Below are 21,960 nucleotides of genomic sequence, written 5' to 3'. Positions count from 1 at the left end.
TTTACTTTTTCATAGTTGCTCTTCTTATTTCCGCAAAGTCTCTTGACTCTTGCGAACTTTGATTTGGAATAAAATCCTACTAACTTATTATCCCCCCCCCCCAAAAAAAAAAAAAAAAAAAAACTTGTCGTTTTTTAATTGCAACTATTGTTAAGGTTTATTAGCTTTGTTTTGGTGTTTAGAGAGCCACAAGGGCGAATGATGAGAATCGATCCAAAGATCTCTTGGACCAGGAGGGGAGCTCTAACCACTTGAGTTATCCCTCACTATGTGGTTTATTAGCTTTTTAAGTCTACATATAAACAACATCCATCATAGAATTTGAATGGGATTCATATATTAATTAAATAGTTTGGTGATATTTGAGCAGGCGTATGTTATCAAGAGGTATAAAGAACTAAATATCCTAAAATCAAGGGAAATCGGTGGTAGAAAAAAATGGTATTAATTATGAAGAGAATTTAAGATGAAAAATATAACTAATTGGCTATTGCTTTAGTATTGATATAGATATTAGATGGTCGTCGTGGAACATTAAAGAACTTGTTTACATATTATTACTCCACATGACCAAAGCTCACAAAAAAATTCATTTGAAGAAAAACACGATAGAAATATTATACTAAGTACTATTGAAACATGCACAACAATTAAGAGTTCTAAACTAACAATGGCCGCTTAAAATACGAAGGGATGGAAAACAATCAAATATTATATAATAATAATAATTTTGATATAACACTATCAAACTTTTGAGGATTTAAAAAATAATTGTCTTAAAAGATTTTGGTGGCTTTCTTATAATTCTACAAATTCACCACATATGCAAATAAATCAAATAGTCAGTTTTAAAATTACTAGGTCTACCATTCTAACCAAAGGTGTAAATACACGCCAATACAACTTCTCCGCAAGAGCTAGCCCCTCCGCGCGCATCGCGCGCGTAGGATACCCTAGTTATTATAAATATTAAAGTAAAGTTTTATATTGGTGAAAATTTAACGGTAGAATCAAGTGAGAGCTCAATGGTAGAGCTCACACCTTTTCAATCATATTGTCATCATTTACCATACAAAAATTAGAAAATAGTAAGGACTTTAATTATATACTTATATCTAGCAATAACAAGTCAAATAAAATTTATGTAGTTTCAAACATGAAACATTGTGTTTCATTATGAGGGTACCCAGGTTACTCATATACAATAATATTAAATAACAAAATATGTTACTCAAATAACATCATTGTAATTCTTTAAGTCCTTGTCCATTCACCATTAAAACTTCCTCCATTGAAAAGTTTCCTACTTCTTTCCCCGATAAAGCTTCCCCAACCTCGGCCACTATTGAAGCTTCCCCAATCTCCACCCACTGTCCACCATGGTCAAGCCAAAGGGCAGGGGTGACCATGTTCACCATTGAAGCTCCCTCAACTGAGCTTGATTTTCAAATAAGTCGAATAGTTTCTATGTATTTTTGAATATGGTTACCAATTCTGGACATAGTTTGATTCCTGAACCATGGTATGTGTTGTGGGCATAAAATACATAAAAAACTATGTGATAATTCAATGCTACTTTGTTTCACTTGTTGACGAAAATCTTAATTCTAAAGCATTCCTTGTGTGTGACAAGACTGAGAGTATTGTTAACGACTTAAAATGATGATCAACATTTAAAATGTACCAGTCAGAATTACTGGAAACTAAGAGTCTTGATTTAAACTCATCCAGAACAAGTTCTGATAAGAGGAGGGAAAAGATTACCACATATGCAAATAACATTGTTTATGCTCGTCACTCTGTATCAAGATGGCTGAAATGGATGGCAAGCAGCTTTCGTCTTCATTAAGCTTGGCACCAGTTAACTTTCAATCTACAGAGTTTAAATCTGGAGAGAAGTTATTCAGTTTAGTTAATGGTCAGTCACAACAAGGTTTCTTTCTTTCACTCTGCAATAACCTTCTCTGTTTCCCCCCTACTAGATTTCCAACATTTAGATGTCAGTCTTGATTATGCTGTGCATTATGTAATTTTAATCATGTGCAGAACATCAAATATAAAGAAACAGTGGAGTTGCATGTCCAGTTTACTTGTCATAGATCAGGCAAACTAATGGCTATCTTATCCCTTGAGGCCATAAGGCGCAATGTGGTATCAAGCTTCCTCAGCATATCATATACTATGGAGAAAACTTGATAGCAACCTACTTCTCTACTGAAGATTGCAGAAAAAAACACTGGGTTCAATGATTTCCCCAACACAATCCATTGAATCAACTGTTTAGCGACACAACATGGTTGCCAACATGTATTGGATATCAGAGCTTCAAAATTGATGTGTATGTACGACTACAATTAGTCCGAAAATCCTTCGATTTTGAATTACTGCATAAATAAACGTTCTAAACCAGTAACCATTGCAAAATTTCACACTTGTAACATAAATTCCATTGGTTTCCCCCCATTAGTCAAACATGTGAGGAAGAGGCCTTGCGGCCATGAAAGCATCCACCATCTGGAAGTCAAAAGAGCTGTGTTAGAAAAGGATAATTTGACTATTACACAGGCTTGTTGTAAAACAAGCAACTAGTAAATCCAAGCAGACATAAGCTGACAATTTTAAAGGAGATCTTATTAGAAGTAACCAGAAATCCGAGTACAGGGTTAGTGGGATCAAGAATGACCACAGAATTTCATGATTACCAATTGGATCAACAATTTTCCCAAGTCATACAACATATTAACCATTTAACCCTTTTATCACCCCAGTTCTTCTTGTTTATATGTTTGAGGGTAGTGTTACACAGGTAGGAGTCCAAGGGGACAAGGACAACCATGAACTCCACAAGTCATCATGTACAGAATTAACTACAGGTGTTTTATTTTAAAACAAGGAGCAGACTCCACACCCATACAGGCATACAATAACTAAAGTTGCTTTTCTACACTAGAAGATCTTGTGGAGATGTATGTGGTTATTATTGACTTTTCACCATTATAGAAAGAATGGTCAAGTTAAAACTATAATGTACATATTATAACTGCTAGTGGAACTCAGATTAATTTCTATATATCGAAAAGCACAGCAAATAATAAGTCATCACCTGCAATACACTGTTTCTGCAGTGCTGTTTTCAGAACAATCAACATTACAGAAATTTCACCCAAAAAAAAAATAAAAAATAAAAAAATGAAAAAACATTACAGGAAAACCTCCCTAACAATTCAGATTAGAAGGTAGAAATTCCACATAAAAAGCTCACCTCATCAGTTACAGCGGCCCGAGCTCGTTGATGTCTTTCAACCATCTCTGATAAAACATCAATGAGCCGTTTCTTTACCTCACCTGTCAGCATCCTTCCAGCACCATATTCCTGGAGGAATAAAGCTTAGCATTTTCTCGGGAGGAAGAAGAAATATGATGATAAAAAGTGGAAATCCCAATTGTAAAAGTATCTAGATACATGGACCAATGTGATGATTATCTTACTGTTTTAACATGCTCAAGCTCAGCATCATCCTCCAAGAAAAATCCCAGATACTTGACTGGTATGTCAACCTGGTTAACAATGAGAGCAATATTATATATTAGAGCTAGAACAAAGACTCAGATTCACCATCACATATAACATTGTCTAGTTTTAAAATTACTCTTCACCCTGCCATTACAGCGAACAAATATACAGACAAGGAAAGAGAACACCAACAGAGAGCAAAAAATTTGTTTGAACAACAAAATAGAATGAGTACATACTCCTATAAATAAAAACATAAAAGGCGGTACAGTAAAAGAAAAAAGGAATACTATATGCCATTCTTCTAGGTACATGGATGCAGCAATGGCCTACAATTATAAGACATGTTGTACTGTTGGATTAAGAATAGCTACCAAAAACAGAATTGGCGATTAAAAAGATGAAAGTAACATCATTGTACTCCACGGCACTACTTTCATCGCCAATTACATCATGGTTTCCCAAAATAGCTACTGAAGAACCTTTTCAGCTTCTAGCACAGGTCACAAATCCGATACAGTAAGCGACTAAACGCAACAGAAATATAAACAGCGAAGTACCTCTAAATTAGCTCCATACTTTCGGTGATTTTCTATAGAATCTTGCCCGCCAGAAAAAGCATATCGATTCACCTGCAGCAGCAAAAGAGAGTCTAACGATCAAAAAATAAAGCAGATGAAATAGTGCTAAAGCTTAGTACTTAGCAACATAGGATACCCATGCATAAGCTCCTTTAGAGATTATAGATATACTTATACACTACTACCCCTTCCCTACAAAATAGTTTTGGATACCTCATCCTTGAATAATAGACCACATTTCTAATATAAGCCATGCGAAATATTGTCTACATGATATAGTAAGTAATTAAATTTAAATGAAATGAAGGATTTCTGTGGCATTTTAACTCAATTTCATACAAAAATGACCCTGGTGAAATGTACCCTATTATTAGGAAAAAGGAGAGTACTAGTTTATTTTGAATTTTTAGACATAAGATTCAATGTATTTAGTCCTGATAACTCTTTTTTAAATCAAATTCCGTACACCTATGAAACATCTTATAACTCTGTGATCCAACTGCTCAAGGTGATAAATAGTCACATATATTCCTCCTAAACAATGGGGAATGCCTTCATCTCTTAGATATTTATAAAGTTACAGCTTAGTTTGACAAATTATTCAGTCAGTGCCCCAGAAAGATTTACGAGGTAGTGGCTGAGGAGTAAATTACAAACCTTATTTTTGATGTCTTTTGCAGTATCAGTCACATATATGGCAGAATTAGGATCACTTCCAGACATTTTTCCAGCCTCGCCCTGCAATATTCAAAGCATTTGAAGAGTCTCTCATTTCAAGCATGAAGTCTTATTCATAACAAATAATCCTGCAGAGAAGTAACATCTTTTTTTTTTGGATGGGAAGAGAAGTAACACGAAATAGGTATGGAGAAATCCAACTAATAAACATGTATAAGCTTTGGCTAATGAGAAGAAAACATATATAAACATTCCACAGCTATGTATACAAATTACAAGTACAGTAGAAATATGACTTTACCCAATTTGCATTTAAGAAAAGCATAAATTTTCAACACATAAATTCCCACAACTTCAGACAGGTGCTCCAAGGAGCCCCGACCTACCATCCAAACGACCTAGAGACAGTAATACAGTGGAGCTGTATGATTCGTGCTAGATAGGTGAACAATCATACAACTAAAATAAAACAAACTATCATACTATTGAAAAAGCACAGTAATACATGGTATCATATACTCCCTCATCATTGTTAAGTTTTCACTTGATACCTTAAAGTCCATGTTCTTATTTTACATACTAGTAATATCATGTTTGGCAAAAAAAAAAAAAAAAAAAACCTCTTTTATTCTTCCTTACACCATCAGGTTGGTCCACTAAATCTATTGAGTAACATCCATGTTTCTAAACAACATTCTCTGTTCTATCCAAAAAGTCAAAAGGGACCAATTTTCCACCAGCTCCCACTGTAGTTAATGCAAAAGAGCTTAATGGAACGCAGGGAGTATCATGGTGCTACTGCTAATATAAGAATACATTCTAATAGACCTTATTTATCATGTATGTATATATGAATTCATTCTAATAGACCTTATAATCAGAGACCAAATAGAACAGAAATTAGCAAGGCAAGTTGTTTCTATGCATAATAATAAGGATATTTTTAGCCAAAGTAATACCACATTATTTTTTCCTAGGAACAAGACATTTAAATTAAGTAATAAATCATCCGCCATTCTCAATAATTCTCACCATAAGAGAAACTAATTCATATTTCATCAGAATGACTACAAACATTAGTATGATACAATGAATTTAATCGCTTCAAATCCTATATTCCCCAAACATCATGACCATAAACTCCTCAAAAAGCACAATACATGATCATATCATGTGTCAAAATTACCTGAAGTGCAGGAAAGAAGGAAGACTCGATCAGTGCAGGTTTTTGATATCCTATCCGAGGAGCAACATCTCTTGCCATTCTGAAGTAAGGATCCTGGAAAATGACAAAATGGAAAGCAGGACAAATTTGTCTCAGCAGAGAATTAGAGAAGAAGAGGTAATAAGAATAGACACTTTCAAGGCCCAACCTAAGAAGACGATCTGCAACATAAACAATCAGACCTGGTAACAGAGCGTTATAGGTTAGTCGCTAGTAAGGGAAAACGAACGTGAGGATCAGGGAGAGGATCTCTGTTATCAGGTGTTAATTTCAGATGACAGAGGGACTGGAACGAAAACCTTAATAAAAGTAAAGCAATCTTGAGAGGCCTTTCTCTAGTCTGGAGTCTAGAAAAGCAAAGTCCGATCTAAGAGACATACCAGGGACCTCGCAACTCTGCACCAAGGTCTTAACAGTACAGTGCCCCTGACCCCTGTTCAAACACTAAGCAAATCAAGACCTGGGATTGACATCCTTCAGGACTCAAAAAAAATAGCCCAGACATTCACTCACTCTCACTCTCACTCTCACTCTCCACACACACACACACACACACACACACCTCTTCAATAAGAAAAAGCAAAAGGGTGGAAAATTCAGAAGAGGATAACACTGATGAAATTGCAAAAATGTCCTAACCCTAAGTTCAAACCCACTCTTTCAAAAAAAAAAAAAAAAAGGTTGAAACCCATCATGACCTAATCATAAATTCAGCTTAAATCTAACATCATGCTGGAATTTTAGTCAATGCTCAACAAGACAAAAATTACAAGATTTGAGGCCCAATGCAAATCAATGTAAGCAACCAATTAAAACAAGCAAACCAGTAAAAGCAGAATGAACGATTATTCAAAATTATAAAAATTAAAAAGAAAATTTATGTTAAGACCAGGTAAAAAGAATCAACCTGGTCAATTGCACAAGGAATCAAACACCGAACATTATCTTGGCCAGCAAACAGGTGAGGGAATGAACTGGAAAAGGCAGGAGCTGCCTGCACCCACAAAAAGTATCAGAAGCTAAAATCAATCAATAAAAAAATTCAAATGATTTGCTATATAAGAAACGAATGCAGAAGACAGTTTGAAATAGCTCATTTCACTCCAAAATTCTAATTAGAGCTCATCCTAATTATTGGATATCATTCACAATGGCACAGTGTAGAGGGGCCAGTTGACAGGGCATCAACTCGACCATTTTAACCAACAAGTATAAAGGAAATCAAAGCAGATCAACAAAAGAGTATGACCATGATAACACGGCTCTGAATGGCAAGAGCCAATGAGACAGTATGGAAAAATCAAGAAACAATTGCCAAGACTTAAATTGACAGCAGAGAGTACCTCAGTTGTTGGAAAAAATACTTTGCCAATGTGATCTTCATTAGTAAAACCAAATATACCAAAAACCTGCCATAACCATCCAAAATCAGCTCATGATATTCATAATCTGTGATAATTAAACATCTACATAATAAGTCCAATCATAAAGCAAAATCTACCTTGTTTAGTGTGACACACTTGGCAATTTTGATCATATTCTGATAGAACTTTCTGTACAAGAAGTTGGATTTAGTGCGAATTGCATTGGAAAAAATATATCACTACCTAATTTATAAGTCTCCCAAATAGACTAAATTGATCCAAGATGCAATAAGAATATCACTTCCAAGTAAGATCAATGAAATACACACCCACCAACAAAGTTAAAGTCGGTAAAAATGAATGTTCTGGACACGTCAAACCCACAGGCAATAATATCCTTGGCATTTTCACGTGCAAGTCTAATACTCTCTTCCACGGACAAGTTTTTCCACATGCATTTCTCATCATCTGTTAATTGGATCACCAAGGGCACCTTAAAAGCATCCTGTAGATACCTATACCCTTCAAGTATTAGTAATTTTAATGTGCCAAAAAGAGAGCAATAATGTGACAAATACTAGGACTCATACTAACAGTTGCCTTGCTCTAAAAAGAAGATTTACATAAAAGTCAACAAAGAGCCTCAGTTCTAGTTAACACTGATCTACAAAAAATCAAGATATATCAAATAAACCGTAAACATAATGGTTGGTTATGCACTGTAGATTAACATTTTCTGCAAACTTTTAATTGTGTACAGCAAAATCAAGACCTACATTAACATTGAGAGAAAAGATAATTATTCCTTACTCCTTCCCCATTCCAACTAGACTACAATCAATCCGCAATAATTAATTAAGTTCACCTAAAACAGAAGTACAAATAAATTACATAAACTTCTACACCTCAAGGCAACAATGTAGCACTATTTTACACAAATAATACAATAAGCCCAATTCAGTCACCTTAAATTAATGAAAGACTATCTCATAGCATGACATAAACTTAAATAACTTATTCACCTAAAATTCCTTTAAAAGTTCATCACAAATATTAAATCAGCTCATAATTCATCACCAAAAAGTTATATTTCAACTATACAACAGCAATTTCAGGAAAAAATTATGCTATCAAACACAGAAACTATAACTTTTACTGAAACTAGAAAAGGAGAGAGAAAATAGTACTTTGTGAACATGAAAGGTACCAAATGCCCCAAATGCAGCGCTTCGGAGGAAGGTCCTCGACCAGTATACAAGTAAAACTTCTCCCCTCTTTCATATGCATCAAGTATCTCACTCAAATCACTGCAAAATCAGGAAATTAATCAAACACCAAAAATCAGAAAATTAATCAGCAAAATTGAAGAAATATAAAGAGAGAAAGAAAGACCGGTGAGCAAAGAAGACGCCACGGCGGAGAAAGACGTGAGCAGGACGACCAGTGAGGCGTTCAACACGTTCGATAAGAGTAGAATCAAGGCGTTGGCAGCCAAACTGGTCGATTAGTTTATCATAGTCAATTTTGCCGCCTTCTTTGGCGGATACTTCCCATGGAGTCACTACTTGTCCATTTTCTTCGTCTCCTTTTACCTCCATCTTCTCACCGTCATTTGCCATTGAAAATGCTTAAGCTTTCCACTGCCAGATCCAAGAATCTTGCTTACAAATACGAAATCTTCAAACAAAAACAATGAAATCAAATAGCCTAATCCAAAATACATATCAAAATTCAAAACTACTTATTCCAGTCTGCACTTATGCAAATACAATAACATAAAATAAATTACACTTGAACCCAATAAGTCTTCATGTTTTGAAATCAATATACATATACTTCCTTTGTTCTCGAAAATTTGTAACTTTCCCTAATTTCTAAGTTTCAAATTAATAACTACATACCCATTTTGGTTAATTAATTCTAATATTCAACGATTTTACCTTTTACATACCCATTTTGGTTAGGGAGGTACTAAATGTAGGTATAGTTTTACCTAAACGCAGGATAATATAATTTACAACAACTTTTATCTTTCCAATAATACCCTTTTTCTCTAGTGAAAAAAAATAAAATAAAAATAACCCTTCTTTTAACCTGCTACATTTCACCTTGATAACTATTTAATCAGCCATAACTCCATATCAATTAACTTGTAAATCATATCTCATAAGTTTTAAGCATTCATCCACGGTTAGATGGAAGATGATGAACCTTATTATGATGAATTTGGTATTATTAAGGTTGACAATGACGTACGACGATTTAGCTATTCCGCATTAGATTTCCAAATGCCATAGGTATCCCACCGCTAAACCATCCCGGGACCTTAAATGAACTACCGTAAAATATTTCTGGGGCCTTCCTCTTGCTGTCGGCTCTAATTTCCATGCCTCTTCATTGCTTACCGGCATAAATTTCCAAGGCCCTTTGATTGATTATTTAGCTAAAACTAACCTTCACCATAATGTCAGAACACAATGAAGGAGAACTTTCTGGCAAGAACCTATCATGGTTGATGATTTTTAAGATATTCAACCTCATAATATTCATTAATATAGACCATAAGTCAGATTCATTCATATCATTGATTAACAATTCCAACCTCAAAGATCCATTGATTCTCATTGCTTCTATTCTACACATTCGATCTTACGATCAAAATTATCAAACTCATGAAAATGTGATGAGAATTCAGCAATGGGGAAGCTGAAGGGATTTTAACTGTGTTGGGTTATAAAAGGGTATTATAGTCTTTAGTGAGTTTAATTGTCAATTTATAAATCCTGCATTTAGGTTATTTTATACTGCATTTAGTACTTCTGTTTTAGTTAATTAATTCTAATATTTAAAGATATTAAATTTACATTATGAACTACTCGTACTTTATTTTTGTAAATTCAAATTCATACATTTCCATCCCTGAGCCATGTTACAAGGAGAAAAGATCCATTTTCATAGTAATTTCCTTGAACCAATTGTTTGTAAGTTATTTTGGATTTTTTATTTTTATTTTGAAAATGGCTGAAATCAAATTAATTAAAATGGCTGAATTCAAATTAATTAAAATGGCTCGATTAGGGCCCAAAAAATAATGCAGGTCATTAACAATCAAATTTGACTCAATTACGAATCAAATTAGGCTAAAAAAATTCACATAAAATACTTCTGGATTAAGCATATCAATCTAAATTAAACACAGTAAAATCCTAGAAACAAAAGCATTCATTGTACCATTTCATAGCTTCAGTAATTATAAACAATACTTCACGAACCCCTCCTAATTTGAACCCTAAATTGACAATACTGAAAATTAAATCAATGATAGTTTGATTAAACCCTAGATTATGAAAAACGATCTTACCTCAGAAGCTGCTTCAATGGAGGAGAGAGAGTGGGAGAGTGCTGAGCAGCGTGAAAGTGAGAATCGAGGGAAATTAAATTGAATGAAAGAAGATTAATGGGAGCCATATAATGTCAACGGTCTGATCTGAATAATATCAACGGTCTTTATTTTGGTGTTTTTTGTATTTACTTTTAGGGGCAATTTGAGGCAGTTGGATACTTTGGCCGTGTTTAATTCGCCTTATATTTGCTGATTTGAATGTCAGATTTGATCAAACTTTAAACTTAAATATACGCTAATCTATACGAAAAAATATATTAAGTATAGTCTTGTACGATTCATAATAATGTGTATTTTATTAATGTGTATTTTCAGAATTTTTTTCATTACGAAATTCAAGATATTTAGCGATAAAAAACTGCACATAAAACGATAATCTGATTTGAAATTATTTTTTCTGATTTGATCTGATCTGAATGTAAATATAAGGTGAGCTAAACAAGGCCTTATTCATGGATCTTTTATCAAAATAACTGATTTAACTTCTTTCAAAAAAAATGACTAATTTAACAAAATTATTACAAAATAAATATTTATCTACAATATTTTTTTAGATAGTTGTAGAAAGTAAATAGTACGAAGTTATCAAATTGAAACGAGGGAATTACATGTATTAGATTAAACCTTCTTATCATAGTTTGTATTTGATTACATATTAGGACATTGCCTTCTGTTTCCGAGCCATTCCATCAACGATCAGCTCTTTTCAGAGTTGATACCAAATTAACACCATAGAAATTCTTCAAAGCTACACACCATTGTGTACCCTCTACTTCCATTCTTAACACAAATTTTGACTTATTATTAACATATTTGCTATGTTTTTACTTCTATTCTATAAATATTAAAAATGCATCAAAGTCATATGGAATAAATTGTGAGTTATACCTAGCAATAAATCCAATAATAAGCCATACAAGTGCCTATTTTGATTGACTGAATTGAGTTGAACAGAACAGAACTGAACTTATTAGAGCTGAACTGAACTGAAAATTTTGTGAAAGAAGGAAATTAAGATCTGAATATTTTATGAGAAAAGGAAATTAAAACTGAAATGAATTTATTGGAGCTGAACTGAACTGAAATAAGCTGAAAAGAACAGGCCCTAAGTTCACATATGAGACATGGATTTTCTCGTTTTGAGGGTGCCCAGGTTACTCATATAGAGTAACAAAATGTGCTACTCAAATGGCATTATTGTAATTATTAACCTTTGTATTTAAAAACGGCCGAAAAAAGAGAGCGGAGTAACGGAGCATTTGGAATGTGGGAATAGGAGTTTGGGGATTAAAATGTGGGAATGGGATTGAGAATTGATTGTTGGGAATATATAAAAATATGACAATATTTTGTTTGGATAGTGCATGGGAATAGATGGGGAATAAATAACAAAATTACAAAATTACCCTTACTAATCTTTCTCCTCCATTTTGTTCGTTAATGGCAAAAATGTCAATTTCCACTCATTCCCATTCCCACCCATTTATTACCTACCCTCCCTAGATAATGAAATGGTGAGAATTCACCTCATTTATTCCCAATCCCATTCCTTTCTTTTATCCTAATCCCATTTAACAAACAAGAGATTTTGTTTTATTTGGGATTAAAATTCCTGTTCTCACCCCTCAATTCCCCTTACCACAAACTTTTAAATAAAACGGATGTTCAGTAAATTACTGAACATCCATTATAAAGTGACAATAAAATGTGCAAAAGTTACACTTAAACGCACAAAAGTTACCCTGACATATATAAGTGTTATTTATGCTTCATTGATAAATTTGACAAAAGTGACACTAAATTTGACAAAAGTGACACTAAATCTGACAAAAGTGTACCCGATGTACAGTAAATTACTGAAAATCGGGTGTATACAAAAGTTTTCCTTAAACACCCCCCAAGTATTTAAATACGGAAGGAGTAAATTTAAAAAGGTTTTTTATGTGTTATTTTTACTTTTACATGTCCAATATCTATACTATATATTAAAAGGCGTTCTTTTTAAAGGAACGGTGCCACGTGGCACTCTTGAAAGTATAAGCGTCATGTCATCATCTAAAAGTATATTCACCGCATAAATTTGTCACCTCATTTAACAAAATAACCTCCTATACATAATAGTAATGCATTTACCATCTCAACCAACTTTTATTTATGTATCAAAGTTCACATACAATATTGTATATTCCTTTCACTTATTACGTAAATTAGGGGTAATATTATTCATCTATTTTTCACAAAAATATAATGTAAATACATATGAGGGAAAAAAAAAGTAACACTTGATGCAATGCCCGAACCACACACTAACTATACAAACACATTATTATAAAATTAAAAAAAAGTACACAAACTATCAATCCAGATCCCGGGGCATCGCGCGGGGCACATACTAGTTGGTAATTTAATACCATCCATGATGATTTCATTCTGGTGTTAAAGCTCACAAAATTTCTCCAGTATTAAAAAAAACTGATTTACCCCCCCAAACAAGAGGAGAGAGAAAGACATGGAAGTTCAAATAGTGGAGGGCAGCGGCAGCGGAAGAGGCGGAGCAGCGTACACATTGAAACCAAGTCGATACAGCAACGAAGACATACTATTCTGCATTGATGTTGACAACGAATGTATGGTTGAAATGAAGAACACTGGTCCAAATGGAAGACCCATTACCCGACTTGATTCTATCAAACAATCCATTCTTTTATTCATCCATGCCAAACTCACCATTAATCCCAATCATCGTTTTGCCTTTGCTTCTCTTGCTAAATCTGCTTCTTGGGTGATTTTCTAATCTTGTTCTTCTTTTCTAAAATCAATTTTTGGTTAGAATTTGATTAATTGTACAATTGTTTGGTGATTGAGTGTTATACCCAGATGGGGTGGTTGGTTTGATGTTTCTTGATTGTGTTTTTTGGATTGATTGAGGGTTTTTGAGAATTTTGATTTCTGGGCGTTGATTTGCTGTTGTTTTTGTTGTCCAAATTGGAGATTTTGATACTTTTATGGTGATCAAAAATGTTTTTGCTTTGAGGAATTATATATGTTTGTAATGGTGTATAGATACATAGAGAGAGGCACAGAGGACAATGGTGTAGACGGGATTCCATTGACTCCCATTACTCTATATCTTTACCTAAGCTAGCTGACATTAACTCTTAGTTTGATGGAAAAGGGATGTTTGTTTGTGTTCTCACTTCTCTTGTGAGATATTTTGGTTTTTTGATTGCTCAATGTTGACAATGTATGTTGATATATTGTTACCTGGAATAGTGAAGTGATGGGAGATGATCAAACTTGGACTCCTTCATAATGGTCTTCAAAAATTGTACTGGTTGGGAAGTAGTATGAGCATGGATTGACTTTGAAATGAGTAGATTATAGGCAACTTGACTTAGGATGTCGGGTTATTCAAGTTGTGATTAGAGGCACAGGATATAGTTGGAAGTGGCTTTGTTTTAGATGCTCTTATATAAGTTCTCTGCTTAATAGTTTTGCTAGTTTGTCTTATCGAATAAAGATGGCTGATTGAGTGCAAATTGATTGGTTGTTGACAGATTTTGTTTGTAAGTTAGCTCTATGCAATTGATATATTTATCCTTTCCTTAAAAATCCTACCTTCTCCATTGTGGAAATTTGTGTTCGAATCAGATTGATACATATGTTGTCTTTAGCGGGTTATGTTAGACCTTATGCTACTGTGCTTAGCTATGCTTTGCTAAATACCTCAACTTGATGATTGTCCTTATTCTCATTTGTGAGTCAATAATGCTTGATACTTTCTATGGGGCTTCATTTGGAACACTAGAAATGTAATTGAGTGCAGTGTGCATGAGATAGGTGAAGCCTCACTTATCTATCGCTTGACATTGCTGTGTTCAGCTCCTCTCTTGAATCATTTCTCGGCTCAAAAGGGATGGGCATGGCCTTATTGCTTTCATTTATTGAGAAGTGAACCTGAGATTAATTGTTATCCCTTCAGTTTATGTCTAAGCCAGTAAGCATGAGCAAGCTGTGAAATTAGTTGTTTCTCAGTTAGGTCTCAACTTGTAATTACTTTGATGACAACCTCTGCTGAATAAAGAATGGCTTTATGGTTGGAGTATTAAGAAGGTTCCTGTGGGATATTTGCATGTTTCACTTCCTTATAAAAGCTGTAGCAGCTATGATTGATTGGTTGACTGGGTTTATGCCGTAGTAGTTGAGAGAGTCAATGATAATAATTTATAACTATCAATCTATGATATACCCTTTGGGATTGTTTTAGTTCTCCTTCAGCTTGGCATTAACTTATGCAAGTCTAATAGAACAAATACCAATTTTTGCCATGCCTCTTGCATTCTCTTTTTCTTATGGATGGAGTGGGTTTGGGGTTTCATTCAGCTTTAAGGGTGTTATTTAAAAGTTAAATTTACCTGTCGTTTTCTGTTTCTGAAGGTAAGAAAGGAGTTCACAAGTGAAGTTGATTCTGCAATCGCTGCATTTCGAGGGTTGTCTGTGAGCTCATCAGGAGGTCAGGCAGACCTTTCCCAGTTATTTCGAGTTGCTGCTCATGAAGCAAAAAAATCTCGGTCTCAAAGTCGAATATTAAGAGTGGTAAGTGAGTTCAGTTATTAATTATTGAATTTAGTACAGTGTACTGTTCATGAATTTGAAATGTTTGGTCATGTAATTGCTTGTCAGAAACCTTTGCTGATTGATTGTGCAGATAAACGTGAATCATAGTTAAGACTTTCACCTAAATTGTCACTTTTGATTTTGAATTATTAACTACCCATGTTGCATTTGACCTAGTTTTCTGGATTATTTTGGGTGCTTGTGTTATTGCATGCTGGAGTTGGTATAATTTTATGTTTACTAAACCAAGATGGGTTTTATATGCTTTGGCTGCTTCATAACCTTTTTTTCTGCCTTCTCTCTTTCAAACTTGGAAAGGTCTCAAAACTTTGACATAACCTATTGGCTTTTTGGGAAACTCAGAGGGTTTTAGACTTCTAGCACATCATTTGTTTAGACTCTGTCCGCAACTTGTCTAACTCATCTTCGAACCCCTTGGCATGCCTTTAGATCTTGCTGTATTGCCGTTCATCTGTGCAACCACAATTTCAGTGGCCTATTGACCAAAAGCTCTTCACTCTGGATGTAATTTACCTTCATGACAAGCCAGGACCTGAGAATTGCCCCCAAAAAGTTTATGATGCTCTTGTAGAAGCCCTTGAACAAGTTACTGAATATGAGGGCTACATCTTTGAAAGTGGTCAGGGCCTTCAACGCGTTCTTTTCCGTCACATGTGCTTGTTGTTGTCACACCCTCAGCAGCGTTGCTTGCAAGATGACCTTGATTTACCCATGTCACTGACTAAGAAATTGCCGGCAGCTGATGGTGCTCAGGCTGAAGATACCATCACTGTGTCCAGCCAATGACAATATTGATTGACTAGGTAGTTCGGGCATTCAACCGATGTTTTGAATATTTGTTGTAGTTGTCATCTTCAGACATTGTATCGTGTAGATAAAAAGAGACAGCTGCTGCTTTTCTAATTTTCATGTACTAAGTTATCTAGGCTTCCCTGTCTCTGTTTCTAAGTTGGCACTATGTAAATTCTGGAGCTTTTAACTGATGGCTTTTTACTGATGAAGTTCAGCAAGTGTAAAGTGTAATGTTTAGTAACTTCAAATGATGTGCATTAGTATATTTCTAAGTGACCCTGTATGATGTATTGCTGTTGGTTGGTTGTTCTTGTGAGTGACTTAAACTTGCTATTAACTTCAAATGATGTGCATTATATTTCTGTCTCCATTTTATTTTCTTCTTGTTTCCTCTTTAAGATCTTTAAGGACCCCTTAATGCTTTTTTTCATACAAGTATATCACATATGAGAGCTGATCAGATAATCCCTATTCCCAATTCCGAACGAGGTTTCAAGAACTTTCAATTCCAGATTCAACATATTTACAAGCATAGATAGATAGACAACACATATTTTCTCAGTTTCACTGCATCAATTTGGAAACTCCTTCCTCACTAATTCGAGTATATAGTAGATTCTCTGGGGGTGATAATGTTGCCTATATGAAAATCATGAATGAATATATGATACGATAATCGGACGTCAACATTGAAAATAAGGAAGCATTAGCTTCTGTAAAGTCATACCCCAAAAAAAAAAAAAAAAAAAAAAAAAAAAAAAAAAAAAAAGTGGCAAACAAAACTTTTTATTGATACTTTGATAGAATCTGAATAACAATAGGTGCTATATACCTAATTAAAATCCAATAGGAGAACAATCATAGATCATAAGCTAGGATCCTCAAGCCACAAATATGGTGCATATATACTAAAATGTGGTGGTTCAACGAGATCAAGCTGATGAAAACTTTCATCTGTCAAACTGAAGATGCCCATTTCAATAAAGCCTCCGCTTTTGGACTTTAATCTTAATCCAAAATCATGTGCTGCCCTATAATCATCAGTAAAATAAATAGAGTTGTGTTTGATGCCATGAGCAGCAGATGCCTTTGTCGAAAAGGAGGAGTTGCAACCCACGAAAATCGCTACATCTCCCAAGTTAGGAACACTCTTAGCTTCCCCATTATCAACATTCAGCTCGAATACCTTGAATGACACAGTCTGTGAAGAGCTATCATCCTTCACTCTGACCCTACAAACAACTAACAACCGATTCTCTGATTCAACCAAGTAGTATACTACACTCATCTTTTTAGGCCATTGGTAGGGCGAATAATCATTGTGCAACTGGCCCTTAAGATCAGCAACCACCCGATCATGAGGACAACATGAGTGGTCAAATTCGTAACACCATATGGTTCCGCCATCATCAACGCTATAAAAGTTTCCCTTGTAAAAAATAATATCATTATAGAAATCTACGTATTTACTATCTCCATACTCCAAAAGTGGTTCCCATTGATGATTGCCGTTCCTCCAGAAAGAAATGATCTCATGACGGCAACATAGGTTAGCAAAAGGCTCGGCCAAAACGAGGGCGATTGTGAAATCACTAGATGAGGACGGGTTCCCTGATAAAACAAATTTCTCAAATAATGTCTCGCCATAATGATTAAAATTAAAGTATCGGAAACCATTAAAAAAATGGTTCCAGTTATCCAGTACCTAACCTTAGGAAGGTTTGTTATGGCGGCATTAGACAATGGGTTGAGAAGACACAGATTATCACCGCTGTCAGAGACAGAGAGTAACCATCCATGGGAAGATAACAGCCTAATGTCGTTGTTGTTGGGGTTCGACGACAGAGGGAGGTTGACTGTGCGGACTTTGCGGTTATAGAGGCTGTAAATTCGGCGTTCGTTCGAGGTATTATTGAATTCGGGCAGCATTAGCCATACCGACTTGTGTTTGGGTGATGATGTGGAAAATAGGTTAATGTTGGCTCGAAACTTGGCTTGTTTGGCTGCTGTTCTCCAACAAGCCGAAAGCCTCAAAGTCTTCAAAAAATGGGATATGCTCAGCAATGATTGTGGCAATGTCGTTGGTAAATTTGCCATGTTTCATGTACTGTAATTAATTAATTAATTTTGACAAAAATATATGAATATGAATATAGGATATTGTGAATTTGCGGCAAGACCTACTTGAGGGTTCATTCATTATATAGGAAACAAATTTGCAAGTTTTTATTCCTTGTAGCCCACGGATCGGCTAGTGGTTTTGCATGTTTCCGTTCTCGCTGCCTACGGATCTAATTAGGTTTTTTTCTTAACAATATAAACCTTACTTAAAGCATAAATATCCATCTACAAAATAAATTTCGATAACTAGTCAAAAAAAAAAAAAAAAAAAATTAAAGTAGGTTTCGGGTTTTTGTTTTACTTTTTTTTTTTATTTTTTAATTTTTTTTTTTTTTTTACACTAATAACAAGTTGATTCATGTCATGTAACTTGTTAAGGGAGTGTTTGGTTCACATAATTAAGGTATAAGGTATTAGGGCCTGTTCATATTTACTGAACTGAGCTGAACTGAACTGAACTGAACTGATTGGAGCTGAACTGAACTGAACTGAACTGAACTGATTGGAACTGAACTGAACTGAACTGAACTGATTGGAACTGAACTGAACTGAACTGAACTGAATTAAGCTGAAATGAATATTTTATGTGAGAGGGAAATTAAGGGTCTGTTCATATTTACTGAATTGAGCTGAACTGAACTGAAATGAACTGATTGGAGCTGAACTGAACTGATTGGAACTGAATTGAACTGAACTGAACTGATTGGAACTGAACTGAACTGAACTGAACTGAATTAAGCTGAAATGAATATTTTATGTGAGAGGGAAATTAAGAGCTGAACTGAACTGAACTGAACTGAACTGATTGGAACTGAACTGAACTGAACTGAACTGATTGGAACTGAACTGAACTGAACTGAACTGATTGGAGCTGAACTGAACTGAAATTAAGTAAATATGAACAGGCCCTAAGAGTTGAACTGAACTGAACTGATTGGAACTGAACTGAACTGAACTGAACCGATTGGAACTGAACTGAACTGAACTGAACTGATTGGAGCTGAACTGAACTGAACTGAACTGAAATTAAGTAAATATGAACAGGCCCTTAGTTTAGAATGGTTTAAATTCATACCTTATGTTTGTTTTATGATTTTATGAATTTTAAATCCATACTTCAAATTCCCAAGGTATGGGGTTTAGAATGGGTTTGGCTCATTCTCATACTTTTACGCATTAAATAAAAGAAGAACATTGCATTTTATAATTATACCAAACATACGACATTTAAGAATTAAGTTCTAAACCCATACCTCTATGGTTTCAAACTTGATTCCAACCCTATACCAGTTTGCGAACCAAACGCCCTCTAATAGTTTTGTTGACCGGTTTGGAATTGAAGAAAGAAAACAACCCCTAAAATTCAAATTATGTAAGAATAATCTAAAGTTGAGACTTCCCCTAGAGAAAAAAAAAAAGAATAACTTTTGTATATATCCGGTGTACAATAACATACTGTAAATTTAGGGTCACTTTTACAATTTTTGGGTAACTTTTATCAATAAAGCATAAATAATACTTCGTAACTTTTATTTATGTCAAGGTAACCTTTATTTATATTATGGTAACTTTTGTCCATTTTAGGGGTAATTTTATAACGAATGTACAATATTTATTTTACATCCAATTTATATAAAAGTTTGCAAAAAAAAAATCTAAAGTTGAGATTATTAAGACAAATTTTTCCTTAATTAAAATTAACAATATAATCATTCCTTTAAAAAAAAATATCAAATAAGCAATAACTATAATCATGGTTTATTTATGTCCATTTGTTGGGCTATATGGAATGCGCGTAACAGATGGCTGTTTTAGGGGGAGCAATGCAACTCGAAGTGATCTTTAGACTATGTCTCTAAGCTGATGAGTGAGTTGCAAAGTGATGAGAAGCCTGTTGGGCCTGTTAGCAGCAGGGAAAGATGCAGATGGCAGCCACCTGGGGGCAACTTTATTAAGCTGAATGCTGAATGTTGATGCAGGACTGGTGGCGGGGAAGGGCTCTTCAGTTGGAGCTGTGGTCAGGGATTCTGCTGGGATGATAAAGGCGGTTGTAGCATGGAATATGGATGAGTGCTGGCAGCCTGATATAGCTGAGGCCAGTGGCTGGTCCAGGATTTTCGAACAGGTGAGCCACCATCAATTATTGATCACTTATTTCAATCCAAAAATTATATATATATATATATATATATATATATATATATATATATATATATATATATATATATTTCACCAAAATGATTTCAATCCAAAAATTCAATCTTACAAGTCGAAAGTACGTACTCCAAATAAATAACATGCTACAAACAAATAATACAAAAATTATTACATTAAATTAACTTTATGATTTTTTTACTTAATTGCTAAGCTTTATGGGAATATATTAAAATTGGTTGCGCAAATATAGTATAAAACTATAAATAGAAACAAGAATTATAAAATAATTATACGGAGAACAAAAAAAAAAAAAAAAAAAAAAAGGTGAGATAACTTAAGAGACCGGTTATTAAATAACAGGTCTCTTTAATGAAAAAAGAAAGCAGAGCCAAATTCAATTTAAGCAGAAAAGAGACCTTTTATTTAAATAACTGGTCTCTTTGATATTTAAAAAAAATCTGACAATGTTAGAGGTGGCAACAATAGCAGAAAAGAGACCGCCTTTCTATAAAAGGAGGTCTCTTTGATATTTTTTTTGATTTTTTTTTTTTTTTTCTGGTGAGTCACGTACTCACCATGCACCTACATAGATCCGCCCCTGGCTGAGGCTATGGCTGTGTTGCTTGGTTTGCAGGCTGTGATTAAGCTCGGTTTTAGGCATGTGACGACAGTGGAGAGCGACTGACTTGGGTTAATCAACGCAATTAAGTCACGAGAGAGGGGTTCTAGTTCTTTAAGTATTGTCCTAGATGATATCTATCATGTAAGCAAGTCTCTTGAGTGTGTGTCTTGGAATTTTGTTCATAGGGAGGGAAATAAAGTTGCCCATGAACTTGCTCATCTTGTTCCTTGGGTGCTAGACTGCTAGGTAGGCGTATTTGGTTGTCGAATTTCCCGACTTGCATTGTACCCTTGTTAAATCATGATTCCTCTATGAATGAATGAGCTCCCCTGGTTGGGCTTCTTCTACAAAAAAAAAAAAAAAAAAAAAAAAAAAGAAATTTGTTGTATTCTGGCAAAAAAAAAAATTTCCTTTTCAATTTAATATGTTCTTTACATTGGAGTACTTTGTAGCTTAAAAAGGTTGTAGCTCTAAAAGTTGACATGGCAAAGCAAGCTACAAGCCTTTGTAGCTTACCATTGGAGATGCTCTAAATATCCACATAAAAAGTTGGTTTTAATTAATAAAAAGTAGTTTTGGATTTTTGTTTTTCTTTTGTTTTTTACTTCTTTCTTTTTAATTTTTTATTTTTAAACTAATGACAAGTTAACACGTGTCATGTAACCTGTTAATAGAGTTTGTTGATCGGTTTTAGGATTAAAGAAAGAAAACAACCCTACAGTTTGTATTATTTAAGAATAATTCAAAGTTGAGATTATTAAAAGAAAATCAGGTAGAGTTGGGATTATCAAAACTAATTTTTTTTTATAATTAAAATTAACATTATAATCGTTCCAACAAAAAATTAACATTAATCATTTAAGCA

General features: G+C 34.3%; 2 protein-coding genes across 2 annotated transcripts; one reads left to right on the top strand and one right to left on the bottom strand.

Moving 5' to 3' along the window:
• Positions 1-2,297: 2,297 nt before the first annotated feature.
• LOC145594548 (tryptophan--tRNA ligase, cytoplasmic-like) lies at positions 2,298-10,799 on the bottom strand. Its single transcript, XM_081650863.1, has 13 exons — positions 10,724-10,799; positions 8,755-9,039; positions 8,550-8,669; positions 7,692-7,877; positions 7,500-7,551; positions 7,342-7,407; positions 6,906-6,992; positions 5,960-6,052; positions 4,753-4,833; positions 4,075-4,146; positions 3,490-3,558; positions 3,263-3,373; positions 2,298-2,514 (listed from the first exon to the last, which is right to left on the bottom strand). The coding sequence occupies exons 2-13, from the start codon at positions 8,979-8,981 to the stop codon at positions 2,464-2,466; spliced, it is 1,215 nt and encodes a 404-aa protein (XP_081506989.1). The 5' UTR covers positions 8,982-9,039; positions 10,724-10,799; the 3' UTR covers positions 2,298-2,463.
• A 2,454-nt stretch (positions 10,800-13,253) lies between these two features.
• On the top strand, positions 13,254-16,528 carry LOC145595199 (uncharacterized). The gene is made up of 3 exons (XM_081651579.1): positions 13,254-13,547; positions 15,203-15,361; positions 15,833-16,528. The coding sequence occupies exons 1-3, from the start codon at positions 13,275-13,277 to the stop codon at positions 16,187-16,189; spliced, it is 789 nt and encodes a 262-aa protein (XP_081507705.1). The 5' UTR covers positions 13,254-13,274; the 3' UTR covers positions 16,190-16,528.
• The last annotated feature ends 5,432 nt before the right edge of the window (positions 16,529-21,960 follow it).

This window comes from Chenopodium album, chromosome 19, assembly GCF_948465745.1.
Source record: "Chenopodium album chromosome 19, dcCheAlbu1.1, whole genome shotgun sequence".
Taxonomy (NCBI): domain Eukaryota; kingdom Viridiplantae; phylum Streptophyta; class Magnoliopsida; order Caryophyllales; family Amaranthaceae; genus Chenopodium; species Chenopodium album.
Note: the sequence above shows the minus strand (reverse complement) of the source record. Positions and strands in the feature narration are given on the sequence as shown.